The sequence below is a fragment of the Solanum stenotomum genome, chromosome 7, assembly GCF_019186545.1.
Source record: "Solanum stenotomum isolate F172 chromosome 7, ASM1918654v1, whole genome shotgun sequence".
In the NCBI taxonomy this organism is placed as follows: domain Eukaryota; kingdom Viridiplantae; phylum Streptophyta; class Magnoliopsida; order Solanales; family Solanaceae; genus Solanum; species Solanum stenotomum.
In genome coordinates, this window is record NC_064288.1 from 59,150,615 (window position 1) to 59,175,303 (window position 24,689).

Here is a 24,689-nt window from a genome sequence, read left to right on the forward strand (position 1 = left end):
GATCGTTCCACAAGCTTCACAACCATAACTGGAACTACTCCTAACTCATCCTGAGCTAGGAGTTACGACTACTCAAAGTTGGCCAAAAACTCACTGATTTCCACACTTAGCCAAATTTCTAGATTCTTTCCAAAATGACTATTTCCAATTCAACTCTTCTTGGAACTCAATGTGCTACATCTAGGGATCTTAACTTAACACTCAAGAAATTTTATTCCTCGGTAAAATCTCACTCCACATGAAGGACGACTCGAGTCTTAGTTCGAAAAATTCTCTGGGGTGTTACAATTATAGTAAGACATCATATAATTATCAATTGCATCTTATTTCTATTTTTTCTTCTTGATTTATAAAGCGCTCCTGAACATTGTCGGTGAACATAACTATTGACACTCATAACTCTCCATTATCGATTTCTTCTACCAAAGAAACGATTGAGGATTTTGCAGAAGAAAGAGGAAAAGGAAAGAACGAAGAATTCAGACAGCCTTGAGGAAACTTAGGTTTTTCTATACTTGTCTGAAAATGACGTGGTCTAATCATAACCTTTCATCAAGAAAGGAAACGGATCAAATATAAGCCGTTGGATCAATCAATATAGAATCATCCACTCACGTGAGAAGCATGTGAAGAATAAAAGTTTGTTACATATTGTTAGATGCTGTACAAATTATGACAGGTGTATAGGCTTATTATTTTTTTTAATTTTCCAGTAGATGTACTTGTATATATACATCATATCAGGGATGAATACACATTCAGAAAATTTTCCCAATCTTCCTCTTTAAATTCTTTCATAGTATCAGAGCAGTAGTTCGATCTAAATCAACACTATCCTTTCTGAATCATCAATTCCCTGAGAAATGGGTACAGAAGCAGCTGCAACTGTTCTTCCTTCTGGTACTTCTTCCGGTGTGGATGGACAATCGGTCAAGTGATGAACATTGATGTCCATCACCCATACTTCCTTCACAATTCAGATTCACTTGGGATGAATCTAATCACCTCAACTTTTGATGGAAAAAGGATTTCTAAGTTGGAGGAGATCCATCCTCATTGCCCTGTCTGCCAAGAAGAAACTTGGATTCATCAATGGAACTTGCACTGTACCAGATCCACAAACTCCACAATATGCACAGTGGAGTTACTGCAATGACATGGTAATATCGTGGTTGTTAAACTCATTGACCAAAGAAATTGCAGATAGTGTAATTTACTCTAAAACATCGAAAGAATTGTGGGACAGTTTGGAACACAGATTTGGTAGGACAAATGGTGCTAAACTATATCATTTGCAAAAGGAACTATCAGGAACTGTTCAAGGAAATTCAGATGTTGCAGGCTATTTCACCAAGCTGAAACGTTTGTGGGATGAACTAGATGCACTAAACATCATGATGTGTTGTTCCTCTGTGTGTGTTTGTGAGGGCAAATCTAAACTGGTAAAGTCCTTGGAGGATCTGATACAATTTCTCATGGGTCTCAATGATGTTTATGCCCAAGCTAGGGGAAACATTTTGATGATGAACCCATTGCCTAATATTGACTATGGTTATTCACTCCTTCTACAAGATGAAAATCAAAGGAAAACATATCAAACAGTTCATTTCCTAATGATGCTATGGGTTTTATGATTAACTTTCAGGGAAGGAATTTTCAAAGATCTGGTAATATTGTTACAAAAGGGAATTTTCCTCAAGGCTGCTTTACACCACAGAGGAACTCTATTCCTAATTCAAGGGGAGGAAGAGGAAACTACAAGAACAAAGGAAAAAGAAATAAGTATGACCCAAATGTGTCTTGCACACATTGTGGAAAAACTGGACATGTTTATGATGATTGTTACAGGAGAGTTGGGTATCCTGAGGATTTTGAATTCACTAAGTCTAGAGAGTTTGATCCTTCCAAACAAAAAGGGTTTCATGGAAGGGCTAACGGGGCTTTCCCAAGTGAGGACAGTGAGGTTCAAGGCATGACACAACAACAGGGAACAACTAGCAACATTTTTTATCACCTCAATAAGGAACAGTATGCAGCCTTGGTAAAGCAGGTTGCAAGAGACATAAAATTGGAGCAGGGTAGCAGCACAACAACTGGATTCAATGCTTCTGCCATTTCTGGTACAGTCCAAAAATACTCTGATTCATGTTTATCTATTTTTAATTCCAGTACCTGGATCATTGATTCAGGTGCTTCAGAACATATGTGCTTTGATTCCCAGTTTTTCATCTCTTTGACTCCTCTTCCTGTGCCTTTACATATCACACTGCCTAACTCTTTCAGGATCATTGTGACTCATGCAGGAAGTGTCCCTATTTTGCCCAATTTCACTCTTGAGAATGTATTATTTGTTCCAGTTTTCAGATACAATCTACTATCTGTCAATAAATTATGTTCTCAATACACATGTGACCTTCTTTTCACTCTTAGTTGTTGTCTGTTACAGGGCCATTTAATGAAGAACAATCAAGTTTTTGGTGATGTCAGGGATGGTTTATACTTGTTGGAGCATGTCAGTCCTAGGTCTAGGGTTTTATCTAAGGATGTAGTTTCTTTTCCAAAAGGAAGCAATTCTATTTCTCAGCACAATTCTGTTTCTTTTCAAAGTTCTGTCAATGTAGTTCCTAATGTTGATCTTTGGCATGTAAGATTAGGGCATGTGCCCTATTCAGTAATGAAAAAGTTTGAATCTATCAAGTTTTCTCCTGATTGAGATTTTGTTTGTGATGTTTGTCCTAGAGCAAAACAAATCAGACTCCCTTTTCCCTTCAGTCACATCCACTCCACAAAAATCTTTGATATGATACATATTGATACTTGGGGCCCTTACAAGTCTTCTACCCATAATGGTTTCAGATATTTCTTAACTATAGTTGATGATTACAGTAGGGGAACCTGAACATTCCTAATGACCTCTAAAAACAATGTTTTTCCTATCCTGAAAGATTTTTTGGCAATGGTTGAAAGACAATTTCAGACTCAAGTAAAATGCATTAGGTCTGACAATGCAATGGAATTAGGAAAAGGTCATCAGGAAGCTCAATTTCTTAAGTCTCAAGGGATCGTACATCAGACTTCTTGTGTTGCAACACCCCAACAAAATGGGGTTGTTGAGAGAAAGCATAGACACCTTCTTGACCTTGCTAGGAGTCTTATGTTTCATTCTAATTTACCTATATGTTATTGGGGGGAATCAATTCTCACATCCACTCACTTAATTAATAAACTACCTTCCAAAGTTCTTCAAGGCAAGACACCATATGAACTGCTTTTTGGTCAGCCTCCTTCTTATAAGAACCTTAGAAGCTTTGGTTGCTTGTGTTATGTTTCCACATTTGCACATCACAGATCTAAATTTGAACCAAGAGTTGTGCCTTGTGTTTTTCTAGGGTATCCTATCAATCGAAAAAGATTCAAAGTTTTGGATTTAGCAACTAGAAAGATTTTCTCCTCCAGGGATGTACAGTTTCATGAACAACATTTTCCTTTTAATTCTGGGGTTTCTCCTACTCCACCCAAATTTTCTTCTTTCCCTTCTGACCTAACTGACCAATTTCCTGATCCTCCTCTTTCTTTTCTCATCCCTAATGAAGAACCTCTTCCTTGTTTTTCCCCTTCTCCTTCTTTGCTTCCTGATCTTACCCCTACTCCTTCTATTCCTGCACACCCCCTCCTCTTAGGAGATCTGGCAGGGTCACTACTGTGCCTAGTTATTTGCATGACTACATTTGTAACAGCTTAGTTTTGACTGATTTGACTGGGACTTGTTTCATTCACCCTTCTAAACCTACTACTTTCCCTTTTAATTCACTCTCATTGCCTAACCAACATTATCTACTCTCTCTATCTCAAATCACTGAATCACATAGTTTTTCCCAAGCCTCTCAACATCCAGGTTGGACTGCTGCTATGCAGAAAGAACTAGTGCATTGGCTCTCAACCATACTTGGGAAATGGTTGATTTTCCTCCAGGAAAGAAGGCCTTACCATGTAAATGGGTCTACAAAGTCAAACATAAGTCTGATGGATCAATTGAAAGGCTGAAGGCTGACTGGTTGTGAGGGGGGATATTCAACAGCAGGGCATTGGCTATACATAGACTTTTTCCCCTGTGGTCAAGATGACCACTATCAGGTGTATCCTTACTATTGCTGTCAAGAAGAATTGGAGAGTTCACCAATTAGATGTGAGTAATGCCTTTTTACATGGTGATCTCCAGGAAACTATCTACATGAAACCTCCTCAAGGTTTCCCATCTCTCAAACCTACCCAAGTTTGCCTTTTGGAAAAGTCTCTATATGGGTTGAAACAGGCTTCTAGGATTGTATGCAAAATTGGTAGTTGCATTGATTTTCCAAGGTTATTCCAGTTCCCTTAATGACTACTCTTTGTTTTTCAAGTCCACTGGTGGCCTTATTTCTATCTTTGCTATTTATGTGGATGACATACTTATTACTAGCGATGACAAGGCTGAAATCCTACACATTACTACATTTCTCAACACAGAGTTTCAAGTCAAAGAACTGGTTGATATACAGTATTTTCTGGGTCTCGAGATATTCCGAGAACATCAAGGGTTTATAGTCAATCAACGAAAGTTCACTTTGGAACTCCTCAATGAGTTTCCTCATACTGGTCCTGTTGTTTTACCTCCACTTGACCCTTACTTTAAATTCACTGTGTAGATGATAGCCCTTTGCTCTCTAATACTACTATCTTCAGGCACTTGGTTGGTAAACTCAACTATTTGACACACACTCGACCTGGCTTATCATTTGCTGTGTTAAAGTTAAGTCAGTTTATGCAACAACCTACTCATTCACATTATTCAGTAGCCATTAGAGTTTTGAGGTACCTGAGTCTTGATCCAAGTCAAGGTATCCTCCTTTCCTCTGCTCCATCCTTGAAACTCCTTGCTTTTTGCGATGCTAATTGAGCGTCCTGCAAAGAATCCCGTCGCTCTGTTAGTGGTTACTTTATCACACTTGGTAGTGCTCTTGTGTCTTGGAAATCCAAAAAGCAAACCTCCATTTCTCTTTCATCTGCGAAAGCAGAATATAGATCTATGAGGTGTGTAACAGCTGAAATTACCTGGTTAGCCAGATTGCTCACTGATCTTTCCGCTCCTCCCTCTTTACCGGTGTCTGTTTACTTTGATAGTAAAGCCGCCATTCATATCGCCAAAAACCCTGTTTTCACGAGCGTACTAAGCATGTGGAGTTGGATTGTTATTTTGTTCGCCAACAATATGTTTCAGGTCTGATCTCACTATCTTTCATCCCCGATGTTCATCAGCTGGCCGACTTGTTCACCAAACCCCTACCTGGACCCTCTCATCAACTCTTGCTGCACAAATTGAGGGTTTCTTCTCCTCCCTCCAATTTGAGTGGGGATATTGACACTCATAACTCTCCATCATCGATTTCTTCTACCAAAGAAACGATTGAGGATTTTGAAGAAGAAAGAGGAAAAGGAAAGAACGAAGAATTCATGTTTTATTTGGAAAATGTATTTTGATTGGTTTAGAGCCGCCACTTAATTTTTAAAGAAAAATAAAAAAAAAAAATTTCAATAGATTAAAACAGGGAATCAATTGAAACTATAAAGGGGTTTGGGGGTTCATATTAGTGTTCTAGGAAGGGTTTGAAAGCACCTAGAACACTCGCTAATGCAGTTATCCGACGATTACTTATTTGGCTAAAATAATTTTAACTTAGTTTAACTTGCAAAATTGAACTATTTGTTAGTTAGGACCATTTTAAGAGAAAAATAAAATGCAGAAATATTCATCTAAGCGAAATATTTTGTAAACTTATTCTTAAGTTTTGTAAGAGATGATCGGTTTAGTTAAATTGTTAAATCAAAATGAACGTCTCTCGGGGATTTGAATTTTTCGACCTTAAGGTTAGCGGCAAATATTAACAAGTACACAAATACAATAAAATAAAGAGGGAAAGGGAGTTGGACCCAAATCTGGTATCTGTCCGCCTGGATCAGTATTTGGGCCCATTTTTGTTTTGGTCCTCCGGCCCATTTGAGTTATCTGCACCTGTCCTAAACTAACATAAAAGTTATTTCTTTGGGCCTCAGGCCCGTCTTCCCCCTGTCCTAAATACTAATAGGATGAAATTAAAATAACAAGGGCTTAAGCCCAAAAAATAACAAAATACAATCTTCTGAAATTAAGATTGGCCCAATTTTCAATTCTCCAAATTGTTGCGTGTCCTTTCAACTCCGGGACCTGTTCATCGACTTTAAATGGTCGGTTGACTGACTCAAATAAACTAAAATTGGGCCTCCGTGGCCCAAGTAAAATGTAAGGATAAAGTCCGTGGGGACCTGAGCAGATTTCACATGCAAACGAAGAAAAAATAAATAAATAATTAGTGCTCATAACAGTTTATTAGAAAAACAAGAAGCAATTTGACGTTTTGAGGCAATAGCCTAAAGGGAAATGAATCACGGAAGACAATTAGAAATGAAAAAACAAAGACTTTATGAAAATTAATGGCATTCTATATATGATTGAACTGGACTACTGACAACAAACTTTAGCAAAATAAATAAATAAAGTAAAAAAATTAACACATGACCCACCTACTTCTAAGAGTGTCAAAATAAAATTGGCCAAATTCAAGTGATAAAAGGGGCCAGCCAACATACCTATTCTAACATGATTCAAACTTACCATGACGATTTTTCTAATGAGCAAATCAAAAAGATCAGTTCTTCAATTAAAATCCACGAAGGAAAAGACAAGAAAGAAGAAAATAAATAAATAAATAAAAATAAAATAAGATAAAATAAAATCAACTTAGCATAGGAGACGAGCACACAGTGAATGATCATATTTAAACGACCATAAATGTATGGGGAGGAATTACGCTTAAACTAATCACTAGGACCCTTCTTTGTGATAAAAGCAATAGCTAACACATTAAATCAGTTACTAAGGGGGCTGGACAAGGAAATTAGAAAAGAAAGAAAACACTCGTGCCACCTCAAACCCTCGAATAAATGCCACTGGTTTTACGTAAAAAAAATTAACCAAGCTGTACCAAAATATTTTCAATCCATCAATGGTGATTCTGAACAATTTTTTTTTTAAAAAAATAACGCACAGATTTTCTAAAAAAAGAAAGACTACTAGAAGTTAAAACGACTTGAACTTTCACACAAAAGAACAACTTCACAGCAAGGAAATCAAACTTGAGCTTACCAAAACCTTAGTCATTCACAAACAACAACAAGAGAGAAATCAATACTTAATCTGTACTTTATTAAAGGAAAGTTGAATGCCAAACCCAACATAATAGCGAGATTACTCATTTTTAACATAAATAAAAACTAATACAACAATGAACATAATTTAAAATTGGGAAAGGCTAACTAACTAACTTAAGCAGTTGAACCAATCCATCTTGAAATAAGGAATATGCAGCAAAGAATTTGATGACACGGCGATGGCATACAAATAGACTCGACTTTCCAATCTTAAGCTACATGAGGACTCTAAATATCTTTAAAAAAAACAACAATGAGGAAAAAAGGGAAACCACTATACGACTTTAGTGTACAAACAGTTGACTAGAGAGCGCCTCGAACACATGCTTTCTACAAGATTTAGTCTTCTATAACAAAATAGACAGCAAACACCCTTTAATATGCTAAGATCATGAGAACAAAATAGAGGAGATTAATAAGGGAGTCATTTGAGAAAGGGAGAAAAGAGTCGACAAAGAGTTTCAGTTTACGAAAAGAAAAACCAACTAAAACGAATTAGGACTAAAAGAAGTTTACCTTTTCGGGGACAGCGAACGAGGGACTACGAGCTAAAGACGCTGAACTTCCACCACCACAAGTGTAAGCCTCAAAAATTCCGACAAAACAAGGAAAGCGATAGAAAATGAAAGGGATCGAAAAATGATCTTTTTTGCTATTTTTATTTACCTCTTATATATTTATCTTCTTCTATATCTATTTCTCTTAATATCTCTATCAATCAAGAAAAATCCCCTCCCTAATACTGAAAACAATAAAGGATATATAGGGGAGCTCGGGCTTATCATTTTTTGGGGGCAAAAAGGTAGAAAACGGATAGGAACTTGGGGCAAAATCGGAATTCCCCCACCAATTTCCATTCAAAAATCCAAGGACGAGGAAGGCTTGCTGCTTTGTACGAGGAAATTCGAATGTTTGGCTAAAAATCCAAAAGTTGGAATGGACGTGAGCGGCTCCGATTAAACCAATCGTCCTTGTGCTCGATGTGGCGCCCATCCGCGCGAGTCAAGGACGATGAGTGCGACTGCCAGGACTGAGCGAGCCGACTACACCTGTTGTACGACCTCACTGGCAAAGCAAAAAAGGAGAAGACGACGAAAACGAATTACACGCCGTGTGCTCACCGTTTGGTACCGTTGATGCTGCTTCTGTGAACTCACCCTCAAGTGGGGAAGACGAAGCGCGTATGGGGTCAAGTGGTGTCGTTCACGCGTGCTGTTGCTGTTGTATTTTAACGCCGTCTATATTGCCGTTTGTGGTCTCTGTGCTGCTATCTTGAAAGAGGAGGAAGATGCTGCTGGGCTTCTTAAGTGAATAGAGAAGTGGGGCCGGGTCAGGAGTAATAAGAAACGGGCTGGAAAATAGGTGGAGTTGGGCTGGAGGAAAAGGAGAAAATGGGCCGATTTGGGTCGGCTGAGAGTTGGAAAACAAAGAGGAAGTGAGAGGATGGGCTGGGAAATTTGTTGGGTTACTGGAAATTGCTTGCATTGTTGGTATGTTGCTGTTGATTTATTGAAGTGGGCTGTAGGAATTTGAAAAATAAAAGGGCCAACTCCTTGGTCTTGCAATTAAGTACGAATTTCGAACATAGCCAAACCGAATTAACATTTTAGCCGAAATGAATTTAGTTGGTAATATGGCTAAAAACTAAATAAGGTGAATCAATAAAAATTAATTAGCGAGCTTCTTAATTTTAACGAAATAAAATAATAAACTCAATTGCGAAATAATTAGTTCAAATACAAACTAATCAATTCAAAATTTAACTATAATTCAAAGCCAAAACTAAACAAATATTTATTTTAACAAAGGTAGAAATCTTTTGATGTAATTTTCAAATATTTACAAAATATACCAATCGCATATATAATTATATGAAATATATTTATCATTCAAAATACTATGAAAGTCGATTGATATTACCTAAAGTAACCTTGAAAAATATTTAAATTATATAAAACTAATTATTCTAAATCGCTTAGAAATTGAGAAGCTCGAAAAAAAATTAATTTCATCACGGAAGGTCAAAATTTGAGTGTCAACAATTCAGACAGCCTTGAGGAAACTTAGGGCCCGTTTGGCCATAGATTTCCCAAATAATATTTGGGGAAAAATTTGGCAAATAGTGTTTGTCCATACAATTTGTCATTATTTGGCAAATATCCCAAATTCCCAAATACTAGTTTTTTCTAGTATTTGGGGCAAATCTCATTATTTGGGATCTTTTGAAAATTGAAATTTTACACCAAACTTTTATCTTTTACAAAAACACCCTCTATAGTAGTTATTTGCGTTGTATTACATATTTTTTTACATGAACACCAAAGTAGTGATGAAATATTCAGTGAATCTGAAAGTGATGATATGATTGTTGATGAAAATGATGAACAATCGGCTCAAGGTAACAAAGTCATGTGCTTTGTCTACTTCACGATGTATGAAATGATGGTTGTTGTACTCACTCCAAACTACCACATTGCTCTAGTGGCATGGAAACTACTTGTTATTTGTTGCAACGAAGATCCAATTGACTTGTAATACAAACTTATGGTTAGTTTTGATAGTTTTTAAAACTTATGGGTATAAATCATATTTTTCTAAAAAGTGAAATATATTTCACAAATACTATGGCCAAACACATGGTGAAATTTCACCCAAATTTTCACCCAAATAATATTTGTCAAGAATATTTGGAAATCTATGGCCAAACGCTAGCTTAGGTTTTTCTATACTTGTCTGAAAATGACGTGGTCTAATCACAACCTTTCATCAAGAAAGGAAACAGATCAAATATAAGCCATTGGATCAATCAATTTAGAATCATCCACTCACGTGAGAAGCATGTGAAGAATAAAAGTTTGTTACATATTGTTAGATGCTGTACAAATTAGATAATGACAAGTGTATAGGCTTATTATTTTTTTTTAATTTTCCAGTAGATGTACTTGTATATATACATCATATCTGGGATGAATACACATTCAGAAAATTTTCCCAATCTTCCTCTTTAAATTCTTTCAATAACATATATCAAAACTAGGTAATGGCATTAATTATATTTTGTGAAACAAATACTTAAATACTTCACACACGGACCATATTGTCGACATGACCAAATTGTAAACAAAAAGAAACGTAACTACATAATGATAAGTATACTTAACAGTTAAGTTAAAATATAGTACTAATTAATTTATAATATAACTTAGATTATACGTAAGTCATTTATGTGTTAGGAGTCTAGTCCTTCTCCGAATTTCGCATATATGAATATTTAATGTATTAGGTCGCTTATTTTGTCAAACAATGCGGTGAAAATTTTATCTAACTAAAGAGTTATGAAATAGCACGATAGTTAAGAGATCATTATCAGCTAATCTGCTACAAAGTGGAAAAAGTTACCTTTTATCTGACCATGCAAAATATATTTTATATCGACGATATATATTATTCAAACTCTAAATATATAATTGTGTAAAGTTTCAATTAAACTCGAATTATATACCTTGGATCATGTATATTTTATGTATACTTAGCACAAGTATTTACAACATATATGTTTTGTAGTTGACTAAAGTGTTTAGGATCATAGTTATCCCAAAATTCAATTATAAAACTTTATTGGAAAATTTAAGCATAATCTCTATCGACTCTAACTTTCTTATCCAAAACAACCAATTATCAATTATTACCAAAAATAATACATAGTTATACATCATGTATACACAATTAGTATATACTTCTTTTGTCCCAGTTATACGATTATTTTTTCTTTTTAGTTAGTCCCAAAAAGAATGACACATTTCTATATTCAGTAGCAATTTAACTTTAAAATATATACCTATTTATCATTAATGAAGTGATTTATAACCAAACAAATATCTGTCATTTATTTTAAACCACAAGTTATAAAACTCTTCCTTTCTTTGTTAAATTGCATGTCAAGTCAAAATAACTCATATAAAATTGGACCGGGGGAATATTATTCATACAATATCAATACATACATATAAATATAACCGTTTTCCTGAAGGGAAATTATGCGGAATAGCAAACGTTTAGCCTATATTAGGATATTAGGTAGTATAGCTATAGTTTTCCCAATTCTTGCTATTCGCCTAATTTGTAGAAATTCAGAATTTGTATAATTCAATTCCTGATTGTATAAATCCAAATGTATGCTTACCCTAGCTATTTGTATACAATTTATGAAAAGATCGTAATAAAATACCATGTTTGTATATTGGTAAGCGAAATATATAAAAAGAGTTCTGAAAAATTTATAAATGTATAAATACAAAATTTGCATATACTTGCCATATTTGTATATTCGCAAGCGAAATATACAAAAGGACAAAAATATACAAATAACAGCCTCCATAACAAACATAACTATAACTATAAACAGGGGTGGAGCTATGACATGGCGAGGGTGGTCAGATGAACAACCTTCGTCGGGTATATTTTACGAGTATATATACTAAATATCGAGTTTTTTTTGGATATATACTAACTGTTGAACAACCTTGACACAATAAAGGTTGACAGCCCAGCGATTAAGGCTGTGCAAAGATGCCTCAGCGTTCCGGGTTCGAACCTAAGTGTTGGCGTTTTCTTTAATTTTTTTCATTATTCCATTTGTTCTCTTAGAAAAGGCAAAATTCAGCCTGGGTTCGATCCCAGGCTTGAACATTTTGTTTATTTAATATTTGAAGCCAATCTTATAATTTGACTAGCAAGGTTTATTTTTTTACTTGTCCTAAAGTATGAACACCCTTGGCGAAAATCCTGGCTTCGCCACTGACTATAAAGTGTAATTATCGAAACTATAGCTATAAAACTTTATTATGTTTGCTATTTCTAAAATTTTATCTTTATTAAACAATTTGGTCACTTGTACAAGAAGCCCAACTTAATTAGATCGTGGGCCGCAAGAAAATAGGGAGGACCATCCATAGATTATGCATTTTTCAAAGGAGACCCAAAGGCGGTTTATGGAAATATCCATGTAAGTGCTTAACTAAACTTCATCAACTTGATTACGCGGTGTATTAGTACTTATATAATATGATTAACTTCCAGGGGATTATTACTACTTCACTCAAAAACACAATCACAAAGTATAGATATTTTTGTCCTTTTATTGTTCATCATTGTTATTACACACATTTTCAATCAAACATGTTTGAAGAAAACTTGCATTACCTATTCATGAACAAAATCACAACTGACTTGTCAAAAGAAATTGAATTCTCCAACAAAAAAAGATGGCACTTAGCTTTTGCAACCATCTATTGTTCCAGAGCTTTTAAAACTGCTTATAGTCATGGATCACCTGCCTACAATCCAAGAAAAATACTTTGTGTATCGAATGATACAATTGCGATTGATGTAGTTCAACACCACCCTTTTTTCTCAGGCATTGATCACTCAAGTCTAGCTAAGCTTGTCAAAGAAAAAAACATTGACAAACTTGCTAATATTGGAGGTGTACAAGGTGTTGCTGCTTCTCTCAAAAGTAATACAACTAATGGTGTAAGCGGAGATTCAGAAGACGTTGCACGTAGACATGAGGCTTTTGGAAGCAACACGTATGGTAAGGCACCTACTAAGAGTTTCTTCGTGTTTGTTTGGGAATCATTCAAGGATCCTACCATCATTATACTTTTGCTCTGTGCTGCTCTGTCTCTTGGATTTGGAATTAAGGAGCATGGACTGAAAGAAGGATGGTATGATGGAGGGAGTATTTATGTCGCTGTGTTTCTTGTCATCGCTGTTTCGTCTATTAGTAATTTCAGACAAAACAGACAGTTTGATAAGCTTTCCAAGGTGAGCAAGAATATTCCAGTTGAAGCTGTTAGAAAAGGGAGGCGCCAGCAGATATCGATATTTGAAATTGTTGTTGGAGATGTCATTTGCTTGAAGATTGGAGATCAAGTCCCTGCCGATGGGATTTTGGTAGAAGGCCATTCTTTACAAGTGGATGAATCTAGCATGACTGGAGAGAGTGATCATGTAGAGATTAACCTTACCCAAAATCCATTCTTGATATCTGGCACGAAGGTTGTCGATGGCTATGGCATGATGCTTGTGACATCGGTTGGAATGAACACAACCTGGGGTGAAATGATGAGCCAAATCAGCAGTGATTCTAATGAGCAAACCCCTCTCCAAGAGCGACTCAACAAGCTTACTACATCGATTGGTAAAGTTGGGTTGCTAGTTGCTTTCTTAGTTCTTGTTGTCCTATTGGTTAGGTACTTTACTGGCACCACAAAAGATGAGAATGGTGAAAAAGAATTCAATGGGAGCAAGACATCATCCGATGATGTGATCAATGCTGTGGTGGGAATTGTTGCTGCTGCTGTTACCATTGTTGTTGTCGCGATTCCTGAAGGCTTGCCTTTAGCTGTTACACTTACTCTGGCTTATTCCATGAAGAGAATGATGGCTGATCAGGCAATGGTTAGGAAGCTCTCTGCATGTGAGACTATGGGATCTGCCACCACCATCTGTACAGACAAAACAGGTACTCTTACATTAAATAAGATGACAGTCACAAAGTTTTTCTTAGGCAAACAGCACGTGAAAGCGGAAAGTCATACAACAATTTCAGCCAAAGTTCTTGAATTATTACATCAAGGTGTTGGATTAAACACTACAGGTAGTGTTTTCAAGTCCACTGATTCATGTTCCAGCTTCGAGTTCTCAGGCAGCCCTACTGAAAAAGCTATTCTTTTGTGGGCTGTTACGGAACTGAACATGGATATGGATCAAATGAAAAGAAATTTCAACATTCTACGTGTGGAAGCTTTCAATTCGGAGAAAAAGAAGAGCGGTGTCCTGATCAAGAACATTACTGATGGCACAATTCATGCACATTGGAAAGGTGCTGCTGAAATGATTTCAAGAATGTGCTCCCATTACTATGATCTAGAAGGGAACGTAAAACCTCTAGAGGAATCAGATAAGGAAGAATGTGACAGGATAATTGAAGGAATGGCTGCCAGCAGCTTGAGATGTATCGCATTTGCACACAAGCAAGTGATAAAAGCTGAGCAGGATGATCATGAGCATATTCATGGAAATGTTCCAGACAACTCTATAATTCTTTTGGGCTTTGTTGGCCTAAAAGATCCATGTCGACCAGGCGTGAAGAAAGCAGTGGAAGCTTGCCAAAATGCTGGTGTGAACATCAAGATGATCACTGGAGACAATGTGTTCACTGCAAAAGCCATAGCAACAGAATGTGGGATTCTTCATCCTAATCAGAAAGTAGATGAAGGAGCAGTCATAGAAGGTGAAGAATTTCGCAGCCTCACAGATGAAGAACGGATGGAGAGAGTGGAGAAGATATGTGTGATGGCAAGATCATCCCCTTTTGACAAACTTCTAATGGTGCAGTGCTTGAGAAAGAAAGGTCATGTGGTCGCTGTCACAGGTGATGGAACGAATGATGCCCCAGCTTTAAAGGAAGCAGATATAGGACTTTCTATGGGGATTCAAGGCACTGAAGTGGCTAAAGAGAGTTCTGATATTGTCATCTTGGATGATAACTTTGCTTCAGTTGCCACAGTTTTGAAATGGGGAAGGTGTGTCTATAACAACATCCAGAAATTCATCCAATTTCAGCTCACGGTAAACGTGGCTGCGCTCGTGATCAATTTTGTAGCTGCTGTATCATCTGGTGAGGTACCACTCACAGCAGTACAATTGCTATGGGTAAATTTGATCATGGACACATTAGGGGCATTAGCACTCGCGACAGAGAAGCCAACCGAGGAACTCATGAAGAAGAAACCAGTCGGTAGGACTGCACCACTTATCACCAACATTATGTGGAGGAATCTAATGGCTCAGGCCTTGTATCAGATTGCTGTTTTATTGACCTTACAATTCAAAGGAGAATCCATCTTTGGTGTCAACAAGAAGGTAAACGATACATTGATTTTCAACACGTTTGTTCTTTGCCAAGTGTTCAATGAATTCAACACGAGAAAGCTGGAGAAGAAGAATGTTTTTGAGGGGATACACAAGAACAAGTTATTTGTGGCAATCATCGGTATAACATTGGTTCTCCAAGTGGTGATGGTGGAGTTCCTAAAGAAGTTTGCAAATACAGAGAGGCTGAATTGGGGGCAATGGGGTATCTGCATTGGATTTGCAGCTGCATCTTGGCCAATTGGTTGGCTTGTCAAGTGCATAACCGTTCCAGAGAGACCAATCTTTAGTTATCAAAGGTTGAATTACTTGAAAGCCTTGTTTAAATGAGTAGATTTAGGTGTTCAGTATGTTTTTGTCATAAGCTAGTTAGTTCTAATAGTATCTGTTTGATTAATTGATAATTTATGTTACATTCCATTATTAATCATAGTGTACTTTGTTCATGATTTTTGATGCTTTAGACTGGCATTTGCAATGGCTAAAATGTGTGTCATAACTCTACTCGTGCAATTCTTACTAAGTTTTAATTGATTTATTGTTATTTTTATACTTTTTTAGTACCTAATAAAAGTACAAAATTAAGATAAATATACATATCAAATTTAAAACGATAAATGTTATGTACGTACAAACAAATGCAAGTGTTATAGAATGACCAACCAAATATGGTAGGAATTGAGAAGGCAAACTTGCTATAACCTAACACTTGATCTAAATCTTAAGTAACTAAACTTCTGGCTGTTCCTATGACTAAACAAAGGCGTCTTTGGAACAGGTATGAATTTTATGAGCAAACTAACTGGAAATGATAAAGCAGCTATCCCAGTACACACTTTCCACTTCATCCAATTCAATCTCTCAGTACATGCAAACTCTTTCAGCATTTCGATCATTGCAAACTGGACAACGACTATCATTCCCACAATCCCCCAAAATAACCTCTTTGTGTTTAGCTCTCTGAGAAGACCCCCTTCATACTTTCTCAGGTAGAATATGTTGAATAGTTGGCAGAGAACAAAGATGTTGAAGATCATTATATTTATATTTTTCCAACACCGAGATCAGGTAGAGCGCTTGGCCCAATATATTTTTCCACGTGATATTGGTTATAAATGGCTCATTTTTGTCAGTTGGTGGCTGCTGCATGCATGAGCTTTGTTCCAGGCCCGTCGATAGTGAGAGCTACAGCTGCTAATGTCCCCACCATCAGCTTTACCCAAAGTACCTGAAGCATTGCATAGGGAACATTGCCTGCTGAAATTACTGTGACAATGTTGATGGTCACGGGCTCGCTAGCTGAAATTGCTGTCACAAAGTCTATTTCCAAAGAAGCGATAGTTGCTGTTAGTTGGTATTGGGTGAATATCTGAACATTGTTGTATGTGGTCAAATGAAGATCCCGGTGGGATCTTGGTTGTGTTCAAAGCCATTCCTTCATGAAGCAGATCAAGAATTTCTGGGGCAAATGAAGAGAAAGTACTTCTTCCAAAATACTCTTCACGTAGCCAAAACTGGCTGACCTGCAGAGTATTCTCAGTCAGTACTCCTTCCTTATCGTACAAATCACAGTAGCGGAGGCCATTGCTTCACAAGCTGAAAGACTTCTAACAAGTGCTTGATCAGCAATCATCTTCTTGGTTGAGTAAGCTATGGTTAGTGCACAAGCTAATGTTAAACCTTCAGGAATAGCACCCGATGCAATTGCAACTGGAGTTGCTAGAATCCCAAGAAAGGCTTTCCATACATCTTGTATACTTGTCTTACCTCCAATGAACAACTTCCTCCCATTGTTTCGCACATTCCCTGTGAAGTAACGGACCAACAGAACTAAGAGAACCAAGAAACTGACTGCCAAACCAACCTTTGTTATATGCGAGGTCAGTTTGTGTAGTTTCTTCTGTAAAAGTGATTTATGATCATGATTGACACAAACTGGACTTATGATTTCTGCCAATGCTGTATCCATGCCAACTGCTGTAACAAGCATTCGACCATTACCCCTCAAGACCTTGCTACCCGATAACAAGAACACATTGGTGCTATTGTTAACTTCCACAAGGTCATTTTTCTTTGTTAAAGTTGATTCATCAATATGTAAGGATTGGCCACCTATGTATATCCCATCAGCAGGGATTTGATCTCCAGCTTTCAAGCGAATGACATCTCCAACAACTGCTTCAGATAATGCGATACACATATCCTTCCCATCCCTAATCACAAGAATGGAGACAGTTTCAATTGGCCTACAAAGTTCATAAAGTTGCTGTTTATGCCAATAGTTACAAAAAGCAGAGAGACTAATGGCAAGAAACAGGGAAATTAGTATAATTCCCCCATCCAAACATCCTTTCACCCCATGTTTTTTTATGCCAAAACCGAGCGATAAAACAGCATACAGCAGTACAATGATGATGTTAGGATCTTTGAGGCTCTTCAATAATATTTGCAATAGATTTACTGATGGCTTCTTAAATGTGTTAGTCCCAAAATGTTTGCGCCGAGAAGCAATATCCTTAACATCACCTAAGATACCCTTGTCAGCATCAGTTTTCAGGGCAAACAACACGCTTTCCACACCATCAAACTGTTTAACATCTCTCACTCGAACGAGTTTTGCTAACATTTGCTTGTTGATACTCGAAAAACATTCTGGTTCGATATCAACTACTGTATAAGATTGAGAGCGCGAAAAGTTGCTCAAGAGCTCAGTCTTGTTTTCAGCAACAATCTTCCTGGCTGTAGACAGCAATGCCCTGGAAGTATAGAGAATTTTAAACGCCCAACGCCATCTCTTCCTGGCGGGGGACGTTAAAATAGGCGCTAATTGCACTTGCAAGATGTTGTCACACATGATTTTTGGTAAAATAATAATAATATCCAAATAGGTAACTGAAGATGGTGTTTAATATAATTTCTGGTTTGATAATTTGAAATGTCTGTTAGATTCTGTTGTTGCATAAAAGAGGTGATGGCTACAAGTTTATAGACAAAAGTAAACCGTGTGTAACAGACAGGCTGCTAGGAGTGAGGAGATGATATTATTCTTGGAAGTTGCAGCAATAATGAAAGTTATAAAAGATTGTTTGTCTTTTTGTTCTGGTCTTTGTTTAATAAGCTTATATAAAGATTGGATTCCAGCTTGGCTTATATATATATGAGTATGACTAATCAGCGAATGAAAAACGATTGATGTAATCATCTAATCAAGTATTGGACACCACACACAAAAAAGCAAAAGGAACTGAAGGATGCTCGTGTAGTGGATGAGATTGTTCTCCCTTAATCAAAAAAGTCTTGAGTTCGAGAGCTTAGAAATTTTTTTGATAACAAATGATTTTGCTTTGAATAGAGCTCTACGTGACAAAATTTAAAAATAATTAGACTCCAATGTTGAGTGAAAAGCAAAAGGAGCAAGCCAAGGCAAAAAAGTGAGTACAATGATTGTTGAGTTGGTTTGTATTTTTTGGGGATTTTAAATGACAGTACTTATATATGATAAATAAAGGATTTTGTGTGAATTATTTAGATTATTGCTGTTATATTATATTTATGTGAATTATATTTTGTGTGAATAATTTTATTTCAAGCTTGTCGCATAGGGTTTGCCTAGTGCAGTTTATCATAGAGTGCTCACTCGAAGGACAAATGTTGTAGCGACTGCGAATTATTTTGAAATTTTCATAAATAAAATAAATAGTATGTGTATTAATAATCAACACTTTATATAAATACTGCTAGAGGCTTTAGCCACTCAAAATGTAATGACATTAACTCAATTGTTGGTAAAAAGAAAATCTATTGCCACTAAATATCTTTTTGTTGTAATGACAACAAGTCAACAGCTTCAACGAAACATGGAATGAATTTAATATCAAAATAACCCACTTAGGGGTCGATTGTCAGAGTATACAAAAATAATGTAGAATGTGGTGTATTAGTATTTAGTCATGATTGCATTAGTAAAATGTTGGTATTAGTTATACTGACATTATTTCGTATACATTATTTGGTTTGACGTATTAGAAATAACGAGTTTTGCATAACTTCTATAAAAAATATTGTATAACTTACATAAATACCATAGTGTAAAACCAAAATTACCTTCTATCCCTATTATTTTTGTAATTACATAAATCCCATATTATTTAGAAATTTCGGATACATAATTAAGGATCCGGATACATTATTGTTGATACATTATGTATCAATCTGTTGCACTTATTAAGGGGGAAAAAAACTGAAAAATCAAATTAAGATCTCATAGTATCCATTTGTTGCACTAATTAAGGGGGGGGAAAAAAGCTGAAAATCAAATTAAGATCCCATAAATTACACTATTCCATTCCAAATTATTGTTAAGAATTCAAAATCCTATAGTGTAACAAACCAAAAAATTCAAAAAATAAATTTCTTCTTCTTGTTCATCGTTCTCTCTGTTTCATAAAAACTTTTGTCGAAATTGTGGATAAGCGAGGTGAGTTATGAAGGATACAAAAGTGATTGAATTGTTGTTGGACAAACAATTTCTTTCATGAATCTTCAAGTTCATCGAATATCCTTTCGATTTTGATTCAAGATGGTCGAAAATTTTGAGATTCAAAATTCTTCTCCAGTTCATTGAAGATCCTTTCCGTTTTGATTCAAAATTATTGAAAATTTTGAGTTTCAAAATTATTCTCATAGTTCATTGAAGATTCTTTCAATTTTGATTCAAAATTATCGAAAATTTTGAGAAGATACATCATGAAGATCCTTTCAATTTAAATTGATAAGTGTTGTATTTCTACTAGATACATTAAATAAAAAATTGTTGTCCATAAGATTTTAGGTTTGAGATCGATACATTATTATTTGGTAATTGTTATGTATCAGATACATTTAATATAAATTTGAATTTACGTATCATAACTAAAAAATTAGTGCATGATACATTATTATTTATGTATCTTATTTTGTTTGAGATCATAAAGATCCTTTCAATTTAAATTGATAAGTGTTGTATTTCTACTAGATACATTAAATAAGAAAGTGTTGCCCATAAGATTTTAAGTTTGAAATCGATACATTATTGTTTGGTACTTGTTATGTATCAGATACATTTAATATAAATTTGAATTTACGCATCATAACTAAAAAAATTAGTGTATGATACATTATTATTTATGTATCTTATTTTTTTTGAGAAATACTACATTTTAAAATTAAAAAAAAAATTTCATTAGACATGTAATTGTTCCAAAATATAGCTTCTTTTTTGTGTGTGATAAATAACACAAAGTTTATGTATCAAGTACATTTATATTGAACATGATAAACACTAATCAAAGATTCAACAACATTAGAGTTATGTATCAATACCTTAAATATGAACATTATACATTGCATAAAACAAAGGTTATTGTAGCAGTAATGTATCAGATCAATGATAACACTAACAAAGACTAATTTAAGACTCAAAATAAACGAGATACATTAAAATTTTGTATCTTTGATAGTGATGGCCGTGCAATGGCGGCAAATTCAACTTTTTTCTTCTTTTTTTTTTGGACATCTTTCAATAGTAGAAACATTAAAAGAAAATAACTATTTTTCAAGAAAAATTTTCAACGACAATATGATTAACTAAAATTGCAAAGGTTCAATAAGATTTCAAAGAGGGCAGGGGGCGGAGATAATTTTATTTTTATTTTTTAAGATGAAAAAATTAAAAAATAATAATAAAGAAATGAAAAATTGAAGTGATGAAAAGAAATCTACCTCTTGAATAATTTGAAATCATTAATTGGAAATAGAAAAGATTTGAAATTTAAAAATAGATTAATTGATAAACTTGAGAGACACCTTCTGAAAATCAAAATGAATTTGAAATTTGTAACTGCTAAAGAAGTGGAGAGAATTTAGGGATAAAATAGAGGAGTGAGAAACGTGGGTGTAGGTTGAAAATAGGAGTGAAATATTTATGTATCCGGAAGATTTTATGAATTGGGGGAATTAAGGGATTTTTGAAATTTTAAAAAAAGGTAGGGATAAATTGATATTAAGGTAAGTAAATGTGTTTATATAAGTAATTTTCCCAAAAATATTTGTTCACAAAACCACCCCCACACTCTTTGGCTTTGGAAAATATATTAAGGGAGATTTGAGGGATCGTTATGTCATTAACCAATCCTATGTAAAATATATTAATACATGGAAATCATGATATTATTAGTAAGTTTGATATACCCTTTAACTTTGTCAATAAAGTTGATGTACTCTTTATTAAGAAAGTGACTTATATATATCCTTACGGTTATACAAATAACTCACATATATGATATAACCCTATCGTTACAGAAGGAGCTCACATATACCCTTCATCTAACGAAAGTGAAAAAAATAGTTCTAAATTTATTTTTCTTACTTTTAATTTTTAAAAAAATCCATATAGGGGTACATATGATCCTTCTAGCAAAGTTAAAGTATGTTTTGATCTTTTTCATACATAAATTATTTTTGACTTCTTTGATTATATCGTTATTTGAGTTTCTTTTTCTTTTTTTTTCCTTTCATTTTTAGTGTAAGAAAAATTTATAGCTAACTTTTTGCGGTTATATTGAAATTTAGTTTTTGTATTTGTAAAAAAAAAAATTGGGGTATCTATAATAAAATTTACAATAAAATTAGTGAAACATAAATAAATTTGACCATCAAAATAATAAATTTTAATTAATCGTTGAAACAAAAAAGGCAAAAAATTACTTGTGAGGAGGATCAAATATACCCCATATGGATTATATTAAAATTATTTTTTTTCACTTCCATTAGAGGAAAATGGTATATGTATATTAAAGTCACTTTCATAATGAGTGGTATATCAATTCTAAATACCAAAGTTAAAGAGAATATTCAGCCATTTTCTCTACTAGTAATACACACCTTAATACACAATAAAGTATATAACTAATACAAATATTAATTATACATATATAGACTAAAAAAAAAATATACCAAACAATATACTAAAAATATGCAAAATTAACACATAAAAGCATTTTTCTAACCCTGCCAAAGTGCTAGATTCCAGCTTGGATAATAGTTGTAATACACTTATCAAAAAAAAAAAAGATTGGATAATTATCATGCATGAAATGAAGAGGCTAGATGAAAACACTTGTCCAAAAAGCAAAAGGAAAAAGGGATAAAAAGTGAGCATAGTACCATCGTTTCGCAAACTTTAAAGAAATTTCTAAGAAAAGGATATATGAATTTACTTACCCTCTTGTTCCTAATTACTTATTCACTTTTTATTTTTTTAATTATTTTTAATTACTTATTCATTTTGAAAAATTAATAAATGATAAAAAAAATTTTACCTATTATACCCTCAGTTATTTACTTTGAAAATATAAAATTTCTTGAAAATCTTAAGTTTTTAATTTATCCACTTCATAATTAATAAGGGTAAAATTGTAAATTCACTATGACAATCATTGTTTTCTTAATAGGTGTGTCAATTAAAAAATAATTATGGACAGAGGGAGTATAAATAATAGAGGTAATATTACTATATTATCTTTTGACTTTATTAAATTTAATGCTTTGAAAAATGTGTTAGATGATAAATAATATTTAATATGAAGGATAAAATAGACACAAAGGGTAAATTATCTCTTGATTTTTTAAATTGAACAATTATTTTTAGTTTAATAGACAACTATTATTGAACGGAGGAGATATATCAAAAGAGAGGTATAATAATCTTAAAATTTAAGAATAAATAAGTAAAGATAGAAAATAACATAAACAAAGAACTAATGGATAACAATAACTATATTAAATCTAAAATCTAATTAAGAATCCAAACAAGCATTTAACAAATTACATAACCACAGCGGCGGAGTCAAGATAAGAGTTTGGGTTTCTAATTTTATTTTATTTTTAAAAAAAGGAAGGGTTCAAACCCATAATTTTAGCATGAAAAGTATTTTTACGGTCACTTCTTTATCACTGAACAGTCAATCAATTTTATTAGGGGTTCACAAGTTAATAAATATATATATTTATTTAATTTTTTATTACAAATACAAAATCTACGAAAAAACTATTGAATTCATTCGAACTCACAAATCCTCACTTAACTCCGCCACTAAACACAGCCTTTTTTTCCCCTTGTACTTTCACTTTAGAATGTTATAAAAGATGCTGGTCTTTTTGTTGTTGACTTGAGACTGGTCATTCTTTAAGATTATTTTATAAGAGTGTATATTGGATTCCAGCTTGGCTTATAAGTTATAACGTACGACGAATATGAGTATAGTCGTTATCATTTTAGAATTTACGCTCCTTAAAAATCAGATAAATTTATTATCAAATTTTTATTTTGTGTTATTTTAAAGTCAAGTTTTTTCAATAAATGAACATGAATTAATTTATTTTAATTAATTTAACCAATTAACAAGAATAAGTTACTTAGTTTTCCTATGTTGGTCAAATTCATACATTTTAAAACTAATAACTCTTAAGAGTAAAATAGGAAAAATTGTGTCATCTATACATACATAGATTTTGTGTAATGTCAAGTCTTAAGAAACATCTATTTTTTGTAAGGACGACACGTAAATATGAACGAATGCGATAGTTCTTTTCATAGAAAGTCACTCAACTTTCTCTCCTTTTTTATATCATTAAAGTCACCCAACTATGAATATTTTATATACAAAATCACTCTATTAATATTTCATTTAGAAAGTCATCCAACCAATTTAAGTAATTATTTTATTAAATGTTGAAATATAATTTTTGTTTTAAATTAAGTTTTTTTAAAAAAAAACAATAAGATTCTATTTTAATTATTTATTGAAACATAAATTTTGGTTTAAAAACGTAACATAGAGAAATACAAGTAGTGACTAGTGAGTAATAAATGAATGCAACATCAATCAACCATTTAACGAGAGTTTTTGGCTAAAATCATCTTGAAGTATGACTTAAATCTAAAGTACATACTTATATTATATAAGTGAACAAAATCCATCCTTGCACTATACAAAAAGTTGCAAGATTCATCATTCTATCTACTTTTTTTTTAAGAAACTCACACCACCAACAAAAAAAAATGTGTCAAGTCAAATGAATATATGTATGTCACGCCCCGAGCCTACACCCTGGGCGGGACCGGCACCAGGAGACCATTTCTGGCCCCAAGCGAACCCTTGGCCTGGCTTTCTTAACTCAGCGGCAACCTCAACAGAATAACTCAATGCAATGCAATATTACAAAACAACTTAACTTATAAAATATGGCCATAAAGGCAACTCGAATCTCAAAATAGAATATTTACATATATATATAGATGAGAGACTCAAAACTAACTGACTGACTGTCTGTCTATGAAGCCTCTAAAATACTGAGATGGATGTTGGGACAGACCCCGCAACATCCTAATAAAACAAAAACTAAGAACACAAAATAATTGAGTCCTC

General features: G+C 34.1%; 1 protein-coding gene across 2 annotated transcripts in view; it reads left to right on the forward strand.

The window, feature by feature from the left end:
- LOC125870655 (putative calcium-transporting ATPase 13, plasma membrane-type) overlaps positions 1–24,689 on the forward strand; it is a 65,912-nt gene that overhangs the window by 7,357 nt on the left and 33,866 nt on the right. Inside the window, exon 2 of one of the 2 annotated variants that reach the window (XM_049551143.1) lies at positions 13,946–14,701. The exons of the other annotated variant lie outside the window; for it this stretch is intronic. Within the exon in view, the coding sequence (XP_049407100.1) occupies positions 13,946–14,701 (756 nt within the window). The remainder of the gene's footprint in view (positions 1–13,945; positions 14,702–24,689) is intronic. 2 annotated transcript variants of the gene reach the window in all.